Source organism: Mus caroli, chromosome 7 (genome assembly GCF_900094665.2).
Source record: "Mus caroli chromosome 7, CAROLI_EIJ_v1.1, whole genome shotgun sequence".
Taxonomy (NCBI): domain Eukaryota; kingdom Metazoa; phylum Chordata; class Mammalia; order Rodentia; family Muridae; genus Mus; species Mus caroli.
This window is the reverse complement of record NC_034576.1, coordinates 23617564-23640637: the sequence shown is the minus strand read 5'-3', so window position 1 is coordinate 23640637 and position 23074 is coordinate 23617564. Positions and strand designations below refer to the sequence as shown.

Here is a 23074-nt window from a genome sequence, read left to right as displayed (position 1 = left end):
CAACACAGCACACACACACACTCTCACACACACACATACTCAAACTCACACACAGCACACACACATACACATACATACTCACACATACTCACATACACACACTCACACACACATATACTCACACACATACACACACATACTCACACACACATACACACATACTCATACACACACATACTCACACACACACTCACACACACATACTCACACACACACATACACACACATACACACATACTCACACACATACACACACATACTCACACACACACATACTCTCTCTCTCTTCACACACACACACACACACACACACACCACAAGAGATAAAACAAATCTTTAAAAAAAAAAAAGGGGGGGGCTGGTGAGATGGCTCAGTGGGTAAGAGCACCCGACTGCTCTTCCAAAGGTCCAGAGTTCAAATCCCAGCAACCACATGGTGGCTCACAACCATCCGTAACAAGATCTGGCGTCCTCTTCCGGAGTGTCTGAAGACAGCTACAGTGTACTTACATATAATAAATAAATAAATCTTTTAAAAAAAAAAAGAGATAAAACAAAGGCACACAGTGAACGTGACTCTGGGAATAAGATGTTGTGTGAGACAGAGATTCAAATAGGGACACACAACAAAGAAAGCAGACACATGGGTCTACACACCATGTGCCAGGCCCTTAAATGCTCCCAAGCATGCCAACACACACGACACAACGGGGACACCAAGACAGGTCACAAAGGGATCTTGTAACATGGGGTTTCACCTCACAGTCCCCAGGCTCAGAGAAATGCTCAAGTCACAACTCCTTCCCACTCTGTGTCCTGTGGCATCGAGGACTATGCACCCGCCAGCTACAGAGAAATGAGATACCAGTGGACAGACATGCCTGGCACCAATGCAACCCACACAGACACGCCCGGAGACTCCCAACCACACACACACACACACACACACACACACACACACACACACACACACACACATATGCCCAGTGACAGAAACACACCCCGTGGGGGTGCCCCACCCCATGGCACACATGATGATCCCACTCAGTGACACATGGCTGGAGAAGGATGGAGACACACCCAGTCACACCCGGACACCACACGTGTGTCTACTTGGAGAAAAGGCTGCAGCCGGGGACTCCTCATGCTGCCACCCAGGCATCCCCTGCCTGCTTGCTGCCTGGAACCTGCAGCCATCTCTGCTTCCTCCTCCCTGGGAACATCTCTGGGCTTTGCACACAACTCTGTATTATTATCTCCCTCACTCTATGTCTTTATGGGTTTTTATTTTTCACTGCTAGAATGGAACGCTGGGTAGTCTGTGTGCTAGACATGTGCTCACCACTGGACCACACTGGGGAACCTCATTGGGGGAGACTAGGCAGGGGCTCCACCACTGAGCCACGCCCCAGCCCCTCACTGGGGGATTCTAGGCAGGGGCTCCACCACTGAGCCACGCCCCCAGCCCCTCACTGGGGGATTCTAGGCAGGGGCTCCACCACTGAGCCACGCCCCAGCCCCTCACTGGGGGAGTCTAGGCAGGGGCTCTACCACTGAGCCACATCCCTAGCCTTTTGTTCACCTCTGCCTCCAAAACCTGTGTTGTGATTTAGTTTTCTTTCTTTCTTTTTTTTTTTTTTGTATATTGTTTTTGTTTTTTGAGACAGGAAGTAACTCCACATCCTTGATTGGACTCAACCTCTTCATTACCATGACTCAGCCTCCAGTTTTCTGAAATTACAGATGTTTGATACCACACGCGACTCCTGGACCCTCTGATTTCTCAGCCTCTCGCTCCCTCTCCCTCTTTCTTTTCCTCCCTCGGCCCCCCTCCCTTGATAATTGTCTGTGTGTACATTTCTCAGAAGTCCCTGAACTGGGGCCCAGAAGCTGTGCAGTTGAGTGGCTTGAGCTGTTCTTGGCTTTGGACTCACGTGTGGCCCTCCTCCCTGCACATGGTTCTCAGCTCCTCTGTGCTGCTAAGATAGAAATGGAAGTAACCTGCCGTCCACACCTACGCCAGTGATGCAGACTGAGGAAGGAATGGGGATCAGAAGACATAGAGAGAGCTAGGGAAGAAGCAGGGTGAGATCGAGACAGAAGGACAGAGAAAGAACGGGAGCTCAGAGTCAGCAAGAACTAGGCTGGAGAGAGCAGAGACAACAGAAGACCACAGAAGGGTGGAGGAAGAAAAAGGAGAAAGAATGGAACAGCAAAGCAGGGAATCACAGATGGAGACAGATGGACAAGAGACACAGAGACACAAAGACAGAAAGAAGCAGAGATGGGGAGACGGAGGACCATTGAGGACTGGAAGCAGAGAGGACATTGAGACCCTACATACACAGAGATGGAGGAGAGAAACAAAAAGACAAGAAAGATGAGGGAATAAAGGCAATACTGGGGCGTGGCTCAGAGGTAGAGCCCCTGCCTAGAATCCCCCAATGAGGAGCTGTAGGCGTAACTCAGTGGTAAAGCCTTTGTTTGGAAACCCCCAGTGAGGGGCTGGGGTGTAGCACAGTGGTAGAGCACTAGCCTAAGGCCCTGGATCCTATCTGTAGCACACAAAAAACCTAAAACAGAACAAAGTTAAAGAGATAGAGAAAACACACAGAAGGGAAGAAAAAAAAATCTGAAATCCAGACATGGACGTTAGACAAAAATGTTGTCTCCAAATATACTGGAAAAAAAATAGATATCTGGGAAGTTTGAATGTGGGAGATACCCCAACTGGCACCGCTGAGTAATGATCATGGAAAATAGACACCAAACTCTATACTGGAGCTACGGGCAGTTGAAATCGTCCCGTTTTCTGGCTCTTTCCAGCTCTGGGAGGGGCTGAACTGAGAGGTGGGAGTGACTCAGGCCCCAAAACTTCCTGTGAGTCAGCCTTGAGTTCAATACTGAAACACTGAAGGGGGCAGGAGGGAGACCGGGGTCTTTGGAGTAAGAGGACTGCAGAGTATAAAAGCAGGGTGCAGAGCTAGCCTGAGGGTGGAGGGCTTGGGTCTGGACCTTGGGTCTGAGGGAGGAGACTGGCACTTAGACCCCTGGCTCTAAGACTGGAGGTCTGGGCCTGCACTCCTGGGTCTGAAGGAGGAGGATTGGTGCCTGGAGCAGTGGGTCTGAGGGAGGAGGCTGGTGCTAAGGGAAGAGTATTGGGGTCTGGACCCCTTGGTCTAAGATGGGAAGGTCTGCATCTCTGGGTCTGAAGGAGGAGGACTGGGGCCTGGACCCCTGGGTCTGAGGGAGGAGGCTGGCACTGGACCTGTGGACCTCAGGGAGGGCTGGCTCCTGGAGACCTGGGGCTGGGGGGGCTCTGGGTTCAAGGTGAGAATGGGGTTTAGATCCCACAGTTCTATCCAGGAAGAGTGGAAGAGCTGATTCAAAGTCCCCAGGACATTTCTTTGGCGGTTTCTCAGATGCCCCACCTTTGTCCCAGCCCCATCTCCGGGCCTGGAAGAAACCCAGGAGCCTCGGGGCCCAGCCGGAAGGGGCCAAGGACAAAGGGTTGTTTAACTGGCTGGTGTTGGAGGGAAGTAGGGAAGAGGGTGTCTTAGGCGGAAAGGTCAGTTGTTGCCCAGGGCATGTGCTGGGCCTGGCAAGCCGTGAGCTCCACGGAAGACATCCTGAAAGGCCTAGGCTGGTGGCAGGCAGCAAAGCACCCTGAAGCCAGCTCTGGGGCTTGGCTCACGGAGGCGTCAAGGTTTGGAAGACTCCCACCTGGTGGTCATTTTGGAAACTGCAGGCACTCTGTGGCTTTGTAACAAAAGTTTCTTGTCGACATATATGGTGCACCTACTGAATGCCTGATATCGTTCTAAAAGCAGGAGATATTGCAACGAATAAAACAGACAACCCTGCCATGGAGGCACATGGGAGAGAGCGCTCAAGATTTCAGCCATCCCAGCGTCTGTCCAAGCTTCCCTTTCTCTTTGAACTCCTGTCTCTTCCTCTTAGTCTCTGGGCACATGCATTTGTTATTCTTACGTCGCAGCGTCCAGCCTCGTCCTTTCTTTCCCTTCCTCTTCTTCCTTTACTGTCCTCCTTTCCCCCTTAGTTTTCCAAAAGAAAAAAATCTGTACTGTTCTTTGTTTTAAACATATGCTGAAGCCGGGCAGTGGTGGCCCATGCAGAGGCAGGTGAATCTCTGTGAGTTTGGGGACAGCCTGGTCTACAAAACAAGTTCCAGGACAGCCAGGAAAAAAAAACCAACCAACCAACCAACCAACCAACCAAAAAAGCCCAACATACATTACTGACTGGTTGATTTGGGGGTGGCACTGGCACGCACACATTCCACAGTAAGTGTGTGGCAGTCAGCGGGCAGCTCTCCCGAGAGGTCAGAACATGGATCTCTCCTTCTCCCATATGAGTCCTGTGGGTCAAACTCAGGTCCTTGGGCTTGGCTCCAGGGAGCTCACCGGCTCTCTGTTGGCGCATTTCGAAACTCCCCCCCCCCTTTTTTGAGACAAGGTCTCTCTCTACATAGCCCTGGCTGTCCTGGAACTCACTCTGTAGACCAGGCTGGCCTCGAATTCACAGAGATCCACCTGCCTCTGCTTCCCCAATGCTGGGGTTAAGAGCATGCACCACCATGCCCAGCTGAGATTTTATATAACATGTTTTGATTGTATTTATCCCCTCCCTCTCTCCAGTTCCACCCCCACTTCCCGCTCAATTTTGTGAGTTCCCCCCCCCATGCCCCATCCTCTTGAATGTGTGATCTTCCACTGGAGTGTGGGTGGAACATCAGACACTCCTCTCAGACCGTTCCTCCCCCAGTAACTAACAGTAGCTCCTTGGCTAGGTGTTGGACTTCGTGCTCAGTTCTGCTCTCCATGCTGGGATTTACTCTATTTTGTGGTCATAGCTGTGAGTTCTCTCCTCTCTTTCCTGTGGGTGACCGAGCCACGGCTTTCCTATGTATCCCTGAACGGCACACTCCTCTGCCTCAGTCTCACTGAGCTGCAGTATCTGGTGTGCACTGCTCCACCTGCCTCTGTTCACGACTACTGTGAGTTCACACGTGCAGCCGCCCGGCTGATGGTGTTTACGCTCCTTCCACAGTGATCCCTGGACCTGTGGAGAAAGGGATAGAATATGCATGTTCCATGTAGGGCTGTAAAATTACACTTTAAAAATTCGTGTGTGTTCTCTCTCTCTCTCTCTCTCTCGCCATGCCCACAGAGGCCAGAAGAGGGTGCTGAATTCCTTGGAGCCATAGTCACAGGCATTTGTGATCTGCTCAATGAAGGTATTGGGATTGGAACTATGGTTCCCGGATTGCAACTTGATTTTTGGCTATGTTTTGTGGGTTCCCTTTTCCTACTGCCCTACTTCACCCTTATTCCATCCAGCTCCTCTGCTAGGTAGAAGAGGATGAAGGTTAGGGGAAAGAGAGTGCCGATATCATTAGACGACTTCCTGCTGGTTAGAGGCATCCAGTTCCTTGGGCAGGTTTGATATTCATTGTTAGGATATCTCCGATCATCAACCAGTAAGAGCAGGGACAGCAGCAGCCAGGGGAGCAGCAGCAGCCAGGGGAGCAGCAGCAGCAGCCAGGGGAGCAGCAGCAACCAGAGGAGCAGCAGCAGCCAGGGGAGCAGCAGCCGCAACAACCTCTCTCAGTGCACTGGCATTTTTAGACCCTCTCATGAGTCCCCAGAATTCCAAACATCACACAGTCACAGAAACTAGTTGGAGCTGGCCCCTGCCAGAGCACGAGGTAAATCATAATTAGCTGTTGTAGACAAATTGAAGCAGCCCCATATCCCACACCTGGTGTTAAAGCAAAAACATATCCCTATAATATTTCTGTGCTTAAAGAAATAAAAATTCCCTTCTTAGAATTGGGAACAAAACACCCATGGAAGGAGTTACAGAGACAAAATTTGGAGCTGAGACAAAAGGATGGACCATCTAGAGACCGCCATATCCAGGGATCCATCCCATAATTAGCCTCCAAACGCTGACACCATTGCATACACTAGCAAGATTTTGCTGAAAGGACCCTGATATAGCTCTCTCTTGTGAGACTATGCCGGGGCCTAGCAAACACATAAGTGGATGCTCACAGTCAGCTATTGGATGGATCACAGGGCCCCCAATGGAGGAGCTAGAGAAATTATCCAAGGAGCTAAAGGAAACTGCAACCCTATAGGTGGAACAACATTATGAACTAACCAGTGCCCCGGAGCTCTTGACTCTAGCTGCATATGTATCAAAAGATGGCCTAGTAGGCCATCACTGGAAAGAGAGGCCCATTGGTCATGCAAACTTTATATGCCCCAGTACAGGGGAACGCCGGGGCTAAAAAGTGGGAGTGGGTGGGTAGGGGAGTCGGGGGGGAGGGTATGGGGGACTTTTGGGATAGCATTGGAAATGAGGAAAATACCTAATAAAAATATTAAAAAAGAAATAAAAATTCTCACTATATCTAATAGATCAATAAACACTCTTAACCAGTGACTCACGCCTCCCGGCCTTTTCTAGTGTTTTGGATGTGAGGTCTCCTGCAGCTCAGACTGCTCTTGAACTCATTGTGTAGCCAAGGGTAACCCTGAGCTTCTGATCCTCCTGCCTTCAGATGTCACATAGACTAATGAGGCATGTGCATACCCCATCCTTCCCAAGCCTCTCTTTCTTGTGGGTGTTTGAACCAGAGCTTTCCTATGTATCCTGTAAAGCCGCAATCCTTCTGCCTGAGGCTCACCAGCACTGCACTATCTGGTGTGCACTGCTACATCTGCCTCCCACAGACATGTGACATTACATCTGACTACACACACACACACACACACACACACACACACACACACACACGCACACACACACATACACACTACAGAGAGGGTGGGAGGAGTCTCACTATGTAGCACTAACTAGTCTCATACTCACAGAGATCTGCTTGCCTCTACCTCCCAAATGCTGGGATTAAAGATACGTGTCATCATGGGCTCTGATCTTGGTGTGTCATTGGCTTTATTTCTACATGGAATTTTCCACACAAGTAGCATTGTTTACAGGCAAATCTGCCTGTAGTCTAGCTGCCATCCCTAACAGGATGCTCCCCTGAGCCCTGTAGAGAGGTCTGGTCCTTATGTCACAGACTGGCTTGAAGAGTGGATGAGAGCCCTCAGCTCAGCACCTGTGGCCCACTGTCACAACTACCCAGTCTTTCTGGCTCTATCACTGTGAAGTTCTTCCTCCAGGGGATGGTGTGGTTCTCTTTGTGTCTGACTGTCTTGTGACTTGCTTTAATGAACAGAATTCTGTGGGAATAGCTTGGTGTTTGCTAAGGGCACAAGGAATTTCTATTTCTGTCCTCCCAGACTTTGAAGCCACTATGCTGCAAGAAAGCTTAAGCTTACTCCACAGAGAAGAACATTGGAGGAGAGTCCAGATATTGTAAGCAAAAGATTCAGGGTGGCAGAATACAGCCGTCTAAGTGGCCCCAGGAGAAACCAACACCACAGTCAGAAGTACAGGAACAATATGGGTTTATCTGTACAGGAGTATGTGCACATGGGTGTAGGTACCAGCAGAGGCCAGAAGAGGGCACCAGATCACACATGCTGTAGTTATAGGCCATTGAAATCTACTGGATGTGAGTTTAAGGAATCAAACTCCGGTCCTCTGCAAGAGCAGTGTGTGCACTTAGCCATTTCTCTGGCCCCAGCCAAGAAAGACCAGTCTTTCTTGGTCAACTTCTGCTTTTCTTTTACATGTTCCTGCCTCTTCCTCTCTCTGCCTCTGTATGTGACTCCTGTCAAAATTTCTTTCACCACAGTCCTTGGCTTATTTTCGCTGATCTACAAACCACATCAAACTCTTTTTGGCCTCAGGTTCTTGACATGTGTCTGTCCTCTTGAACTGAATGAGTGTCCTCTAATCTTCTTGCTTGCGGTATCTGACTCTCCTCCAATGTCCCTCTCTGTGGGATGAGCTTAAGCTTTTTAAGTATCACGGTGGCTTTGAGATCTTCAAGGGTAAGAAACAGAAATCTCTTGTGGTCCTAGCAAGTTTTAGGTTATTCTCACTGTGAGTCACTCATTTCTATACTGTATTCAACTCTCTGTGCAGACATAATCCCTCTGTCTGTCTGTCTGTCTGTCTGCCTGCCTGCCTGCCTGCCTGCCTGTCTGTCTGTCTGTCTGTCTGTCTCTCTCTGCTAGAGGAGGAATCTAAGATGTTATGCAAGCTACACAAGCAGTATACCACTAAGCTACACACAGTATCTTCCTTGATCACTTCTTCAAACATAATCTCTGCTGTCGAATAAAGTCACTGCCAACTTGAAGACACCGGCTCTGTCCTCCCACTGTGTGAACCCTTGGAACCAAACTCAGGTCTTCTTGAAGCATTTGCCTTTACCCCCTGAGCTATCTGGTTGGCTCATCATGGCCGATTTCAACGGTAACCTTTGGATGTATCTGCGAGGGTGTTTCCAGAGAGGATGAGCTGAGAAGGTTATAGAAGCACCCTGAGTGATAACTAGTGCTCTGGGTGCTCAAATGAACAAACTGGGGGAATGGGAGCCAGAAGAGTGCTGGCATCCACCTCTCTCTCTCTCTCTCTCTCTCTCTCTCTCTCTCTCTCTCTCTCTCTCTCTCTCTCCTCTGTTGCCTGGTCCACCCAGAAGTAAATAGACAGCCCAATGCTCCCACCATGCCACCACTCTTTCCTTCCACATGATGGCTTGCGCCGTTACAAACCAAGAGGCAGAATTAATCTTCCTTCTCATAAGGTGCTTTTTCTCAATGCTCCATCATCCCAAGGAAACAGGAGCTGATGCCAACACAGCAACCACTCTAGCCATCCTGTCTCTCAGACTAGTGCCTTGTCATTACACGGGGTCAATGCTAGAGTAAAATGATCTTACCTCCCTTTTAATATTTATTTTTATTTTATGTGTATGAGTGTTTGCCTGAATGCATGTCTGTATACCACAAGTGTGTCTGGTGCCCATGGAGATTAAAAGAGAGTGTCAGACCCCCTAAAATAGGAGTTACAGGCTGTGGTGAGCGCCATGTTGGTCCTGAAAGTGAAACTTAGGTCCTCTGCAAGAGCAGCCAGCCCTCCTAACCACAGAGCCATCTCTCCAGCCCCCATTGGTCTAATTGTTAGTGATAGAATCCTTGCTACTCACATGGTACAAAACAATGTTTGGTGCACTGGAAAGATGCTGCATAATATTTTCTGAGATAGGGTCTTATGGGTCTCAGGCTGGCTTTGAACTTTACTATGCAGCCAAGATGGCCTTGAACTCTTTATCCTTTTGCATCCACATTCTGCAGACATGCACCGTTACATCCAGTTTATATGCTGCTGCTGCTGGCGATGGGGGTCATCTCCCCATGAATGCTAAGTGAGCAATCTACCCACCGAGCTGATGCCTCAGCCCTCCATGGATGCTTGTCAAAGGAATGTTCGTGCTCTGTGATAGTAACTGGCTCTTCTGCTCCAGCCTACTCCACACCATCCTACAGGAGGGAGGGACGCCATTTCTCCATTTCCCTAGTACTTGCCCTGACCCCTCAATCCGGTGAGTTGCTGTCTGTGGTCCTGATAACAGCGGCTCTGTCCTTGGTGCTGACGCTGGGACTTCACTCTTGGGACAACAGAGAGGGTGGGAACATCTTAGAGAAGGGACAGGGTCCTGCTTAGATGCAAACATTGACACACTGTGTCCCTGCAGGAATACAGCCATGAGTGTGAAAGGGAGGGATGCACAGACCCATGTGATTACAGTAGGATCCACTGTGTCTATCTCCTGTCTATCTGTACACTCATGCTTGAATGTGTGTGTGTGTGTGTGTGTGTGTGTGTGTGTGTGTTGATCAAGCCCAGTCTTCCTTAACTTCCAGAGGGGCTCAGTGCCCCCCCACCCCAGGACATCAAGATCCATGGATTCTCATGTGTCTTAATAAAACATCTTAGGTCTTAGCATTTAACTTATTAGTACCAGTCCCATTCTCCATCCATCCATCCATCCATCCATCCATCCATCCATCCATCCATCCATCCACCCATTCATCCATGCACTCATCCATTCATTTATTGTATAGATGTGCACATGTGTTAGCGTATGTGTGGGCACATGATTGTGTGTTCACATGTGTAATCATGTGTGTGTAGACTAAAGATTGAACTTGGATGTTATTCCTTGATGGCCATCGTTTTTAGTTTTGTGTGTGCGTGCACGCGTGCATGTGTGTATGTGTGTGTGTGTGTGTGTGTGTGTGTGTGTAGCTCTGGCAGTCCTGGAACTCACTCTGTAGACCAGGTTGGCCTTGAACTCAGAGATCCACCTGCCTCTGCCTCCCAAGGGCTGAGACTAAAAGCATGCACCACCATCACCTGGCATTTCCCCCCTTTTCATTTATTTCTTTTTTCTTTTTCTTTTCCTGAGTTAGGGTTTCTTTGTGTAGCCTTGGCTCTGTAGCCCAAGCTGGCTTCTTTTCCCATAAATATAAGTACTTCAGGTCCTTGTGCTTCCAAAGAAAACACTTTACCAACTGTGCTATCTCTCCAGCCTCATTCATTTATTCACTTAAAAGATGTGTAGCCTGGAGTGAGTGAGATAGTTATTTCTGCTGGCGAAGGCACTTGTCACCAAGCCTGATGATCGGTCTGCAATCCCTGGGACCCACATATTGGAAAGAGAAACTCAACTCTCCACCTCCTAAACGTTGTCCTTTGACCACGGCATGCAAGTAAATAAATGAACATAAGTAAAAATTAAAATGAAGAAGTAAGTCCTTAGGGCTAGCCTCAAACTCATGATACTCCCTGTTTGAGACAATGTTTTGTCATGTGGCCTAGACTTGCCTTAAACTCGAGGATGATCTGGCCTCAGCCTGCTGAATGTGGGGTTACAGGTATCCATCATCACACTTCTCCGTCTTTGCTATTAAGATTTTCACCTGTGTTCATGTGATTGTAGTACCCGAAAAGGCCACAAGGGGGCAGCAGACACCATGGAGATGGAGTCTCGAGCTGTTGCCAGCTGGTGTGATGTGGGTGCTAGGAGCCAAGCTTAGGCAGTCTGAGAGAGCAGCAGACACACTCAACTGCTAAGCCACCTCTTCAGCCTCTGCTACCATTCCGGCAATGCTATTTGAAATGACTCATTTCATGTGTGCAGAAAACACACAGCACATAGAGATGCACATTTAGGAGGTGGATGCAGGAGGACCAGGAGTTCAAAGTCATCCTCAGCTGGACCACGTGCAGCCTTGTCTCAAATGAGAGCCAAAGCTCAATAGCATGAGCAAAACAATTCCTGCATGAACAATTCCAATAGCAGTTGACCTTCTAACGTGGACTGGGGGATTTCAGAGGTCCCCACCCCTACAGATGATTTACAAAGGCTCAGAGAGGGAGACTTAGCCCTCGCAGGGGTGATTCCCCCTGACTGAGTAATGCAGGCAGCAACACTGAACGGACTCAGCAGATTGCAATCATATGTTTATTCATTTATGTGACTATATAACAGTGGTGGTGAAAGAGAAGGAGGCCCTGTGAACTTGGAAAGGACCTGGCAAGGGTGGGTGGGGCTAGAGGAAAGGGAAATTATGTAACTACTTTGTAATTAAGTGTACAATACAAGTACACTTAATTAAGTGTACAATACAAGTGTTTGCTGTTTTGGTTTTTGAGACAGGGCTTTTCTGGGTAGCTCTGGCTGTCCTGAAACTTGCTCTGTAGACCAGGCTGTCCTTGAACTCATGGAGTTCTGCTTGCCTCTGCCTCTCCAGGGTTGAGATTAAAGGTGTGCACCACCATTTTACAGTTTGGAGTAAGAACAGACAGTTAATCCCTTGTCCCCAGCCTCTGCCACCCTCAGAGAGGATGCAGGCTTCCTGCAGGACTGTTCGCTCATCACACTGATCCTCCCCGCTTGGTCCTCCCCACTGGTCCTCCTCACCTCCACAGGAGAATGCTGTCTTCAAGCAAAGGCAGTTGGGTCCCACCCCTCATCCCTCACATAGCCACTCCAGCCTTTCCTTTTCCCTCTGGTCTTCAGCATCAAGCAGCCCTCCCCCCAGCTGACTCACACCCCAGTTTCACCAACCATGAGCTTCCAGGTCTGTGACTGTATCTTTCCGAACCAGAAGGGCAGGGCTGGGTCTGACTAATTGTCGGGGCCCGGGCCAGGGCCGGGGACATACCAGCCCGGACGGACAGGTTCCAAATGGTTGCTGGATGCCTCTTTCGGAATCAGTTTCTTCTGATTCTGGCCTCTGCCCTGTGTTCTCACCATCTAATGAATGCTTCGAGCCTCCCTCGCATAGACTGATCTTTGCCTGGAGTGCCCCGCCCACTGAGCCTTCCTTCCTGGCAAGATCCTCCTCATCCCTCAGGACCTGGCCCTGCTCCGTCCATCACCTCTGATGCCCTGTGATGTGATGTCAACTTGTCAGAATCCAGAGTCACCTCGGTGACAGGCTTCTGGGCATACCTATGAGAGAGGCTCCATGTTGATTTAACTGAGATGGTAAGATTGACCTAACAGCAGGAAGGAGGAAGTGAACTGAGCATGCGCCATGCGCCGCTGCTCCTTTCTGTTCCTGAGTATGGACACAGGTGCCCAGCCACCTTCCACTCCTGCCCCGTGACTTCTCCACTGGTATGGACGGTTCCTTGGGCTGATGGAGTGGCTGGAAGATGAAATTAGCCCTTCCCTCCCCAAGTCACTCATAATCAGAGTTTAATCACATCAACAGAAAACACTAAACGCCACCCAGTTTTGCTTACTGCGTCATAGGTGTATCTTTTAAATTTTGTTTTGTGGTCAAATACTGGAATACTTAGCCACTTTTTTTCTTACATTTGCAAGGTTTACCCCCCTGGAGGTGAGATATCCAGGGTCTCACACATGTTAGACAGCTCCTCCTTGACTGAGTCAAGCCTCCAGACCCTTGCTGGGGGATTCCCTACAGCCGAGCTACATCCTAACCCCTTTTATTTTTAAATTTTGACGTGGAAAGGTTAGTTCTGCTGGCCTTGGATTTATCTGTATTCCAGGCTGGCCTTGAATTCAAGACTCCCCCATGTCAGCTTACCAGTGACGGGGACGACAGGCTCATGGCACCTCATCCGGCTCAATCCTTTGTGTCGAACATGCAAAAGCTGGCGTGAGGGGCAGAACTCAGGCGTTTCCCTCTGCTGCTCCTTGTGCCCAGTGGATGATCTCCAGAGAGGAGTCGGCTTTGTTGTCCCTCCTGCAGCCTCTCCACCTGCCCCTTTCCCATCAAGAAAGCTTGTACATGTTTAAAACCTTTTATTGCAAATAATAAACATGTGAAAAGGCAAGAAAAGACAGGTGTGATGAATCCCACATGTAATCCCAGCATCTGTCTGGCAGGTCGAGGTGAGGGGATCAGGAGTTTAGTGTGATCCTAAGTTATGCAAATGAGTTTGAAGCTAGAATGGGCTACGTGAGACCTTTTCTTTCAAAACAAAAGAAAACAACAACAAAAAGTTTAGAGGGGGAGCAAAAATGGATCAGTGAGTTCTTAGATCTCATAACTCAGCATCTAGTTATTTCCAAACACCCCGTATTTCCTCTTTTGGTCACTTGTTCCCAAACATAGTCACTTTTCCCTCTTCTAATTGTGCATACTAGCTGTTAGCAACTTTCATACGTTGTTTGAATGGAATCATACAACCTGTTCTGTTGTGTGTCTTTACTATTTTGCTCAACACTGTTTTTGTGAGATTCTTTCAAGGCCACTGCAGGTTAACTGTCAGCTGTCGTTTTCCGCTGCTGCATAATACTCCCTTGTGTGGCTAGATCTCAGGCTCCTCATTCCATTTGGCTGTTCATAATTATTTGAGTTGTTTCTAGTTTGTAGATATTATGAACTGTCCTACTAGTCTATATAGTTTGGGGGAGCGTATGAACCGGTTTCCGTTGGGGTGATAGGTCCAAGAAGGACTGCAGAGTTATACTATAGATTTCAGTTCTGCTTTAGAGAGACTGAAAGGCAGGGTGTTTGTTTCCCCTCTACCCCATCTTTCCTTCCTTCCTTCCTTCCTTCCTTCCTTCCTTCCTTCCTTCCTTCCTTCCTTCCTTCTTTTCTTTTGAAACATGGTCTCGCTATGTAGTCTTGGCTTTCCTGGAATTCACTCTGTAGGCGAAGTTGACTTTAAACTCAGACCTGCCTCTGCCTCCGTGGTGCTGAGATTAAAGGTGTGTGCCACCATGCCTGAAAGGGTCTCACATTGTGATTCAGGCTGGACCTAAACTAGCAATGTAGTCCAGCTTGGCCTTGAAGTAGCCATCCTCCTGCCTCAGCCTCCTGAGTGCTGGGACAACAGGCTGGTATTACCGCTATCCTTGCTAGAAGTGGGTTTTTAAGGTGAGTGGCATGGTTTGTTGTGAGAGGGCCACAAAAGGCTCATGTATTGAAGGTTTGGTGACCAGGGGGTGGCACTATTGAAAGCTGGTTGGACCTCATTCAATGCACTGGATAGATGGGCCTCCAGGAGGTGGGGCCAGCGGCAGTAAGGAGGGACAGAGAGCAGGGTGGAATGTTGTGACTGGAGGGACAGGAGTACAGCTCTTATTTTCACATCATTTTTAAAGGAGCTCACACCAGGGGCTGGAGTGATGAGATGCAGAGCAATCCTGGAGGCGCTGTCTATGCAGGGAACCCGACGGATGCCCCCAGAGAGATGGCCAGTAGTGGAGCAGCCGTCAGTAGGGTCAGGATTCGGGGAGCTCTGGGAGGGGCCGAGGACATGGTGCCAGGCAGGATCTGTGTCACCGAGGCCCTGTTGCAGAGGTGGCCCTCGCAGCAGTAACCCTGCAGGTCGATGGACGTCCAGGGGCTGGTGGTGCCCATGGTGGTGCAGGAGGGCCGGTGGCAGGTCCGGATGTACACGGGCACCGAGAAGTTGCCTGGGTGGACAGTGAGAAGGGGTCAGGTCTCGGTCCTCTACCACATTTCAGGGCTCATTGGAACCAAGACCACATCTCTCAGTGCAGACAAGCCTCTTCCCTCAGACCAGAGCCAGTCTCCTTCCTGACATGCATGCCTCCTCCCTCAGTCTACAACAGGCCTTTTCCCTTAGATCAGAGACATGTCTCCTTCAGTCTAGAACCATACCTCTTTCCTCAGACCTCAGTCTTGCTTCCTCCCTCAGACATAAGACCACAGAGAACCATGCTTCTCTGGTACCTCTGCCCTTAGGCCTTCAGCTCCTTCCCACCATCCAAGCCCCTCACCAATGTTCATCCGGCCGTTGCCCTGAAAACAGGCGCTCTGGTCCTGGTGGCACTGGACCCGTCGGGACTTCTCAGGGGAACAGTCTTCAGGGTGGGTCCCCAAGCAGGCATAGCACTCGGTGCCACTGAGCGTCTGTGGGTTAGGAGCTTGGAGAAGACAGTAGATGAGGTTTAGAGCATTGCTTCGGTCTGACAGTGCAGGCTGAGCAGTGTACCTGCTCATGCCAAAGTGGGGTCTGGCATCCTACAGCTAGAGCAGCGCTCAACGGAGATCATGCCCCCGACCTCTTCTCCAGCCTTGGCCCCCTCCAGCCCCACCCGTGACGTCTCCAGCCCTGAGTTATCTAGCAGCTCTCCAGACTCCTCCCGCCCCACCCTCTCCAATTCTGCCCCCCAACCTCTTTAGCACTACTTTCTCCAGCACCGCCCCGATTTCTCCAGCCCTTCCTCCGACCTCTCCAGTCACGCCCCCTAGCTCACCTTGGCTCAGGTTGGGGAGGGCATCGTGAGTCTTGAGGTTGGTGTTGCAGTAGTCAGTGGCACAACCACGGACCACCGCGTAGTCGGGAGGCAGAGCATCCTGGTTGGTCTGCATGGGGCCTGTGGTGGGGCCTGTCCAGCATCCTTTCCGGACCATTGTCACCAGGCTGCGGTAACCTGGGCGGGAGAGTACCAGGCCAGAGTGAGCCTTCCCTCCCTACTTCTGCATTTCTCCTCTCACTTAGTTTTGTCTCTTCCCTTCTTCCATTCTATCTTTTGCTATCCTGAGATTTTTTCTTTTTTATTCCTACTCTCCCCTTCTCATCCCTTCCCTTCCCAACTCTCCTTGACTTAGAAGACTTTATTTTTAGTTTATATGTAAGAGCAATTTGCCTGTATGTATGATGCATGCATGCAGTGTTCACAGAGGCCAGAAGAGGGCGTTAGATCCCCATCTCTGCAGATAGTTGTGAGCCACGATTTAAGTGCTGGGAACCAAACCTGGGGTCCCCTGGAAGAGCAGCGAGTGGTCTTAACCACTGAGCCATCTCTCCAGCCTTGTTTGTTCATTTTTCTGAGACAGGGTCTCATGTAGCCCAGGCTGGCCTACAACTTACATAGCCAAGGATGATCCTCTTGCCTCTACTTTCCAAGTGCTTGGATTAGAGATGTGTGCCACCACGACTCTTTCTCTTTTTCCCTCTGACAAGGTCTTGCCTTGTAGTCCAGGCTGGCCACAAACACACAGTGTTCCTGCATCTACCTCCAGAGTGCCAGGGTCTCGGGTGTGAACCACCAAGTCCACTCATTGCTTCCCCACCATCCCTGCACTCTTCTCCACCTTCCTTTATCTCTCTCTTCCTCTTCTATTGAGTACATTTCTCTTCCTCTCTCTTCCCCATCCCTCTATTCTCTGTCTTCTCTATTTCTCGGGCTGCCCATCCTTTCGTTGCCCTCTGGTCCTCACCAGTATCCAGCGACAAGACCACCTCAGAGCACCCCTCAGGACAAGAGACACTGGGGAGTTTCACAGCGCTGAGGTCGAAGGGCCCGAAGTAGGTGTGCTCGTAGCTGTAGCACTGCAGGGCCTGGGAGCCTAGGAGAAGGGTGGGGAGGAGGTCAGGAGGAGCTATCACAGAACCTAGGACTCCACGCAGTGTGGGACAGATACACACCAGGCTGCTGTGTCTCATGTCACCATGAGAGAATGATGTCAGCAATGGCTGAGCCTGCCTGGCATCAGGTGCTGCCAAGGTCCTGGAAGACCTCTGTCATTTACATAAGGGCCTTAGTGATTTCTTTCCGTTCTGCCCACCCCTCAGCAGACACCCTGAAACCATCTACACCTGTGGCAGGAAGAGGGTAGGGTAACACACACCCAGCCAGAACTCTAAGTTCTGGCACAGGTTTGTACTTATTGCAGGCAGAGCAAGATGGCTGAGCAGCCAAGAATGCTAACTGCCAAGCCTTACTTCCTGAGTTCGATCCCTGGGAACCACTTTGTGGAAGGAGAGCATCAACTCCTGAAAGTTGTTTTCTGATTTCCACATGTGAGCTGTGGCATGTGCCAACACACACACACACACACACACACACACACACACACACGGCAAAAAGAATGAGGAAAACACATGACCTCATCAAAGTAGTCTAGAAATTATATATGGATACAGGATATTTAGAAACATGGAAATAAATAGGCAGAAAGAAAACACACACTCTAATATCTAAGTACACAAAGATATGGACATGCAAGCCATAGAGATAACACAGGGACAGTGGGCATGCACGTGGAAAATTACACACAGATCTTGTTTTTTTCTTTTCTTTTTCTTTTTCAAAAAATGTGGAGAGAAACTGACAGTCAAAGAACGTTTTGTTTTGTTTTGTTTTGAGACAGGGTCTTATGTAGCCTAGGCTAGCCTGGAACTCACAGTGCAGCTGAGGCTGGTGGAGCGCTAGGATTACAATCCTGCAGCATGTAAAAACATTTTAAAATTTTACATAGTTTCCAAGTATGGTTGTGCATGCCTTTAATCCCAGCACTCAGGAGACAGAGATGGGTGGGTCTCTGTGAGTTTGAGACTAGCCTGATCTACACTTGAAAGTTGCAGGCCAGCTAGGCTAAACAATGAGATCCTGTCTCGAAATCAAAATCTTTCTGACTGCATTTTATATATTGTGTTGTAGAGGAAGTGGGGCACGAGGATGCTACCCTCAGGACATGCATGTTGGTCAAAGGACAAGTTTTAGAAGTCAATTCGTTTGTTTCACCATGTGGGTCCTGGGAATCAAATTTAGATTGTCAGGCTTGATAGCAAACACAGGTGCACACACACACACACACACACACACACACACACACCACACACACACTTTTCTTAGATATTGAAATCTGGTGCAGAGGAGCACAAGCAGTTGCCAACTCGAGGACACACAGATACCAAACTGCATCCAACGATGTGCAAATACACACAGATTAAGCCTTGTGCAAGAGCGGTTTGCTTAATATCCTTCTAATTTGTCCTTCACAGCCCATCCATACTTAAGTGAGTAAATCCCTGTAGAAGAGGGTTCAAAGATGGAGCTAAGGTCCTTCCCAGCTCTGGGGAGAGCCCCGATTGCTCCCCAGAAATGCCCTCAATGAGAGGGTGGGAGGGAGAGAAAGGAAGACCCGTGTCAGAGGAGATGACAGTGATGGGGTGAAGAGGGAATGAGAATGGAAGCACTGTGGTCTCCACCATCCCAGGATTCAAGACAGCATGCCTCCAGCCCTCCTCCCTCAGATGTAGGGGTCCAGATTCAGCCCTCCTCCCTCAGACCCAGGGATCCAGATGTCAGCCCTCCTCCCTCAGACCCAGGGATCCAGATGTCAGCCCTCCTCCCTCAGACCCAGGGATCCAGATGTCAGCACCCCTCCCTCAGACCCATGGGTCCAGATTCAGCCCTCCTCCCTCATACCCAGGAGTGCAGGATCCACCTCTCCTTCATCAGACCCAGGATCTAGGCCTAGCCCTTCTCCCTCAGATCCAGGGGTCCAGACCCAACCCTCCTCCCTCAGACCCAGGAGTCTAAACCCCAGCTCTCCTTCCTCAGATCCAGGGGTCCAAGCCTAACCCTTCTCCCTCAGACCCAGGAGTCCTGGCTCAGGCTCTTCTGCCCATTGGATTCAGCATAGGTAGGTACCTGTCAGGCAGAACAGGCTCCCGAGGAAGCAGTGCAGGAAGGCCTTGGGGATCCCCATGGCAGCCTGTGGAGCTGAGATCTGACTCTGAGGACAGCTCCTTCCACTCTGGCTTGCAGTCAGGCTGGTTCTCCCTGCTGATCCCCAGGCATCCTGGCCACCCAGCCTGGCCAGGATTCCAGGATTCTCCACCCCACCCTTCCGCCCTCCTTCACGTGGGCTGTCTCCTTCTAGGTAATCATGGTGGAGCTGCCGGATTAAGAGGGGTGGGGACTCAGGCTCCTGGGCCCTGAGGAAGGCATTAAGGTGCCTGGAGCTTAGACTTTGGGGGTGATTTGTATTTCGCAGGTCTGTTGGTATCATCCCATCTACATTCTGTGATGGTCTGTGGTCTGTCCCTGATTCCTGCTCCTTTCTTACTCCCCTACTCCAGCTCTTAGCACCCACGCAGACACAGGCTTGTAATCTCGAGACTGAATATCTGGGCGAGACACCTAGATATCCTCTCTCTCCAGTGTCTCTGACCCCATCCACTGCCTCCACTGCCTCTCTTCAGTTGCCAGTAGCTGACTGTTCCCCTCTCTGCCTGCTGCTTCTGATCACATAGAATGCGCAGCTGTTTCTCTCTCCTATTGGACTGGGGATGCCTCTGCAGCCTCCAGGGATGTCTGTAACAAGAAATGAATGAATGGAGAATGAATGAATGAAGAAATGAATGAAGCAAGAGAGGGAGAGAAATAGAAGACGATCACCCACAGACACAGAATAGCAGGTTGGGTTGTGGCTCAGTAGGTAGAGCACTTGTCTAGCATACATAAAGCCCTGGGTCCCACCTCCAGCGCTCCATAAACCAGATGTTCGGGCCTGTCAACCCAGTGCTTGGAGGCAGAGACAATAGGATCAGATATTCAAGGTCTTCCTGCTACTTAGTGAGTTTGAGACCTGAGCCATATGAGACCCTAACTCAAAACAAACAAAAAACAAGCAAAAATGTAAAAGAAAGGTCGGGAAAGTAGTTTAGTCAGTAGTGTGCTTGCCTAACAGCTGGAAAGTCCTGAGTTCGAGCCCCAGCATGGTAAAAGTGACTGTCACCAAACCTGATGGCCTGAGTTCAATTTTCTAGCCCCACACGGTAGGAGAGGAGAAACAACAGTCACAGGTTGTTGTCTGAGCCTTTATATATAGCACATTCTGTGCGCAAACACAAATGCAAACACACACACACTGGATAACTTTTTTTTTTTTAAGTTAAAAAGAGATACAAGAAGACACAATCCTGAGTCAGGCAGTGGTGGCGCACGCCTTTAATCCCAGCACTCGGGAGGCAGACACAGGCAGATTTCTGAGTTCGAGGCCAGTCTGGTCTACAGAGTGAGTTCCAGAACAGCCAGGGCTACACAGAGAAACCCTGTCTCGGGGGGGGGGGGAAAGCCCCAATCCTGTGTGGACAGATGCAAATGAAGACACATAGACAAGCTCAGAGGGGAGGAGAGACACCCTAATAGACAGGATGCACCCACAGACAGTGTTGATAAACCCTTATTAAATAAATGGAGAACCGCCTGCTTCCACAATACCTATAATTAAAACTGATGGAGATTTGATAGCGAGAAGCCTGTTTGAGAAAATTCCTGAATTAGTGATTGAGGCGAGGGCAGAGGGGCAGGGACTGATTTGATTGACACCATGCCTGTCAGCTCTGACACCTTCCTCTCTTCCAGGGTCACTGAAGACAGAGTTAAGGGAGCTGGGCATAGTGGCACAGCCCATCACCGCAGCACTGGATGGAGGCAAGAAAGTCAGAATTTAAGGTCCTGCTGGCAACACAGGGGGTTTGAAGCCAGCCTAGGCTACAGGAGACTCTGTCTCAAAACAAAAACAATCAATGAAATGTCTGCCGTGCAAGTGTGAACTCTGGGATCCATGCACTTGGCATCAAGAGCAGCAGCTCGCATCCAATGCTGGAGCACCAGAGGCAGGAGGATCCCTGAGGCTCAAAGAGCAGCCAGCTTAGTTGACTGGGTGAGCTCCAGGCTCAGTGAGAGATCCATCCGAAAACATAGGATGAAAGGGAATGTGCCCTACCTCCTCCAACCTCCCTCCCACACATGCACATAGACACACAAACACACAGACACACACACACAGACACACACATACATATACTACACATACCAAGCGCCCTACCCTCTACCCCTTCTACACACTTATACATACAAGACTTTGTGGGTTTTATATGTAACATCTATCCATCCATCCATCTATCATCTATTCATCTATCATCTATTCATCTATCTATCTATCTATCTATCTATCTATCTATCTATCTATCTATCTATCTATCTAATAAGGATGAGTGTTTGCCTGCACTGTGTGCATGCAATGTGTGTGGAGACCAGAAGAGGACACCAGGCCCCTGGAACTGGAGCTACAGACAGTAGTGAGGAGTGTGGAGTGAGGAGTGAGGAGTGAGGAGTGAGGAGTGAGGAGTGAGTAGTGTGGTGGCTGGGAATTGAACCCTCATCCTCTGGAAAAGCAGCAGTGCTCTTAACCACTGAGCCATCTCTTCAGGCCTGACCTTGTATTTTTTAACGTTTATTTTTATTGTATGTGTGAGTAGAAGACACATGTGTGCAGATGCCCACATGTGTGCAGGGCCAGATCCTCTGGAGCTGGAGTTACAGTTGGTGAGCTGGGAATCGAACCTCTGCAGGAGCAGTGTGAGCACTAACTGAGACATCTCTCCGGTCCCACAAAAAGCCTTGTAGTTTCAATTTCTTTCTCAGTCCCTCTGGAGGGAAGATGGGTCTTCTACTGGCCTCAGTCTAGTTTTCAGGCTAATAACCCCCTCTTTCTCTCTCCCTCCCTCCCTTACCCACTCCCCAAGGGGCCTGGGAGCTGTGTCTTTGAAACACAGTCACCAGGGGCGATGGCACCCTTATCTGCCAATCTCTGTGGCAGGTAGGATCCTGATGTTGATACTCCACAGTGAACAGGCACGGTTGGCCTAATAGGAGAGAGAGCGTTGTGCAGTCTCAGGAAAAAGTCCATGTACTCAGCAGAGTCCCTGGAGCAGCCTTCCATTCCAGACTAAGCACCTCCCACCTTCTACCCTTTGTTTTAAAGGAACTGAGTCTAATTCTCATTAAAGGCAATAGTATTGGAAAATATTTCCCCTTTGTGTCAAAAAACAAAACAACACAAAAGAAGTTTTTGTTTGTTTGTTTTTTTGTTTTTGTTTTGTTTTGTTTTGTTTTATGAATCAGGAAGCTATGTATCCCAGTGAGATCTGGAACTTCATGTGTAGACCAGGCTGGCTTCGAACTTACAGAGTTCCACCTGCCACAGCTTCTAGAGTGGTAGCATTATAGGTGTGCACAACCACGCTGACTCAACATTTTTTTATTACGTCTATTTACTCTGTGTGTGTGTGTGAGATCTTGTGTGTGTGATCATGTGTGTGTATGTGATCATGTGTGTGTGTGAGAGAGATTGTGTGTGATCCTGTGTGTGTATGTATGTATGTAATATTGTATATGTGTGTATGTGATCTTGTGCGTGATCTTGTGAGTATTCTTGACTGATAGCCTCAGGTACTTGTTGAAGATGTTGAGGTATCACATGGGGAATTCTCCATTATGGGAGGCAATGATTACAGGTGGCAATGATTCCCAAGTGCCCTACTGGGATTCCTAGGGAGTTCACCACCCTCCCCATAGCTCTCTGAAGAGGTGAGAGCCCTACCCACACCCCTAGCATTAGATGAAAAGTTCAGGAATCTGTCAGTCAAACCAAAATAAACCTAATAACCAGGGCTCATGTCACAAGACAAAAAGAACAACAAATTCTGTTGACTCTGATCCCCGGAGTCCATGTGATGGAAGGAGAGAACCAACTCCCACAATTTGTCCTCTGATCTGACCTCAACACAGTACTGTGGCATGACATCTTGCCACTTAAGTAAGTGAATCAATAAACACAAGAAGTATTAAAGCTGCGTAGAAGCCAGGCAGTGCTAGTGCACAGCTTTAACCCCAGTACTTGGGAAGTAAAGGCAGGCAGATCTCTGTGAGTTCAAGGCCAGTCTGGTCTCTCACTCGAGTTCCAGGACAGCTGTGGCTACTTCTGAGAAATCCTGTCTCAAAAAAAAATTCAAAGAAGAAGGAGGAGAG

General features: G+C 49.4%; 1 protein-coding gene across 1 annotated transcript; it reads right to left on the bottom strand.

Annotated features, from left to right (window-relative positions):
* Window positions 1-14095: 14095 nt before the first annotated feature.
* On the bottom strand, window positions 14096-19005 carry Lypd5 (LY6/PLAUR domain containing 5). Its single transcript, XM_021169025.2, has 5 exons — window positions 18905-19005; window positions 16686-16814; window positions 15719-15895; window positions 15239-15385; window positions 14096-14911 (listed from the first exon to the last, which is right to left on the bottom strand). The coding sequence occupies exons 1-5, from the start codon at window positions 18960-18962 to the stop codon at window positions 14652-14654; spliced, it is 771 nt and encodes a 256-aa protein (XP_021024684.1). The 5' UTR covers window positions 18963-19005; the 3' UTR covers window positions 14096-14651.
* Window positions 19006-23074: the final 4069 nt, after the last annotated feature.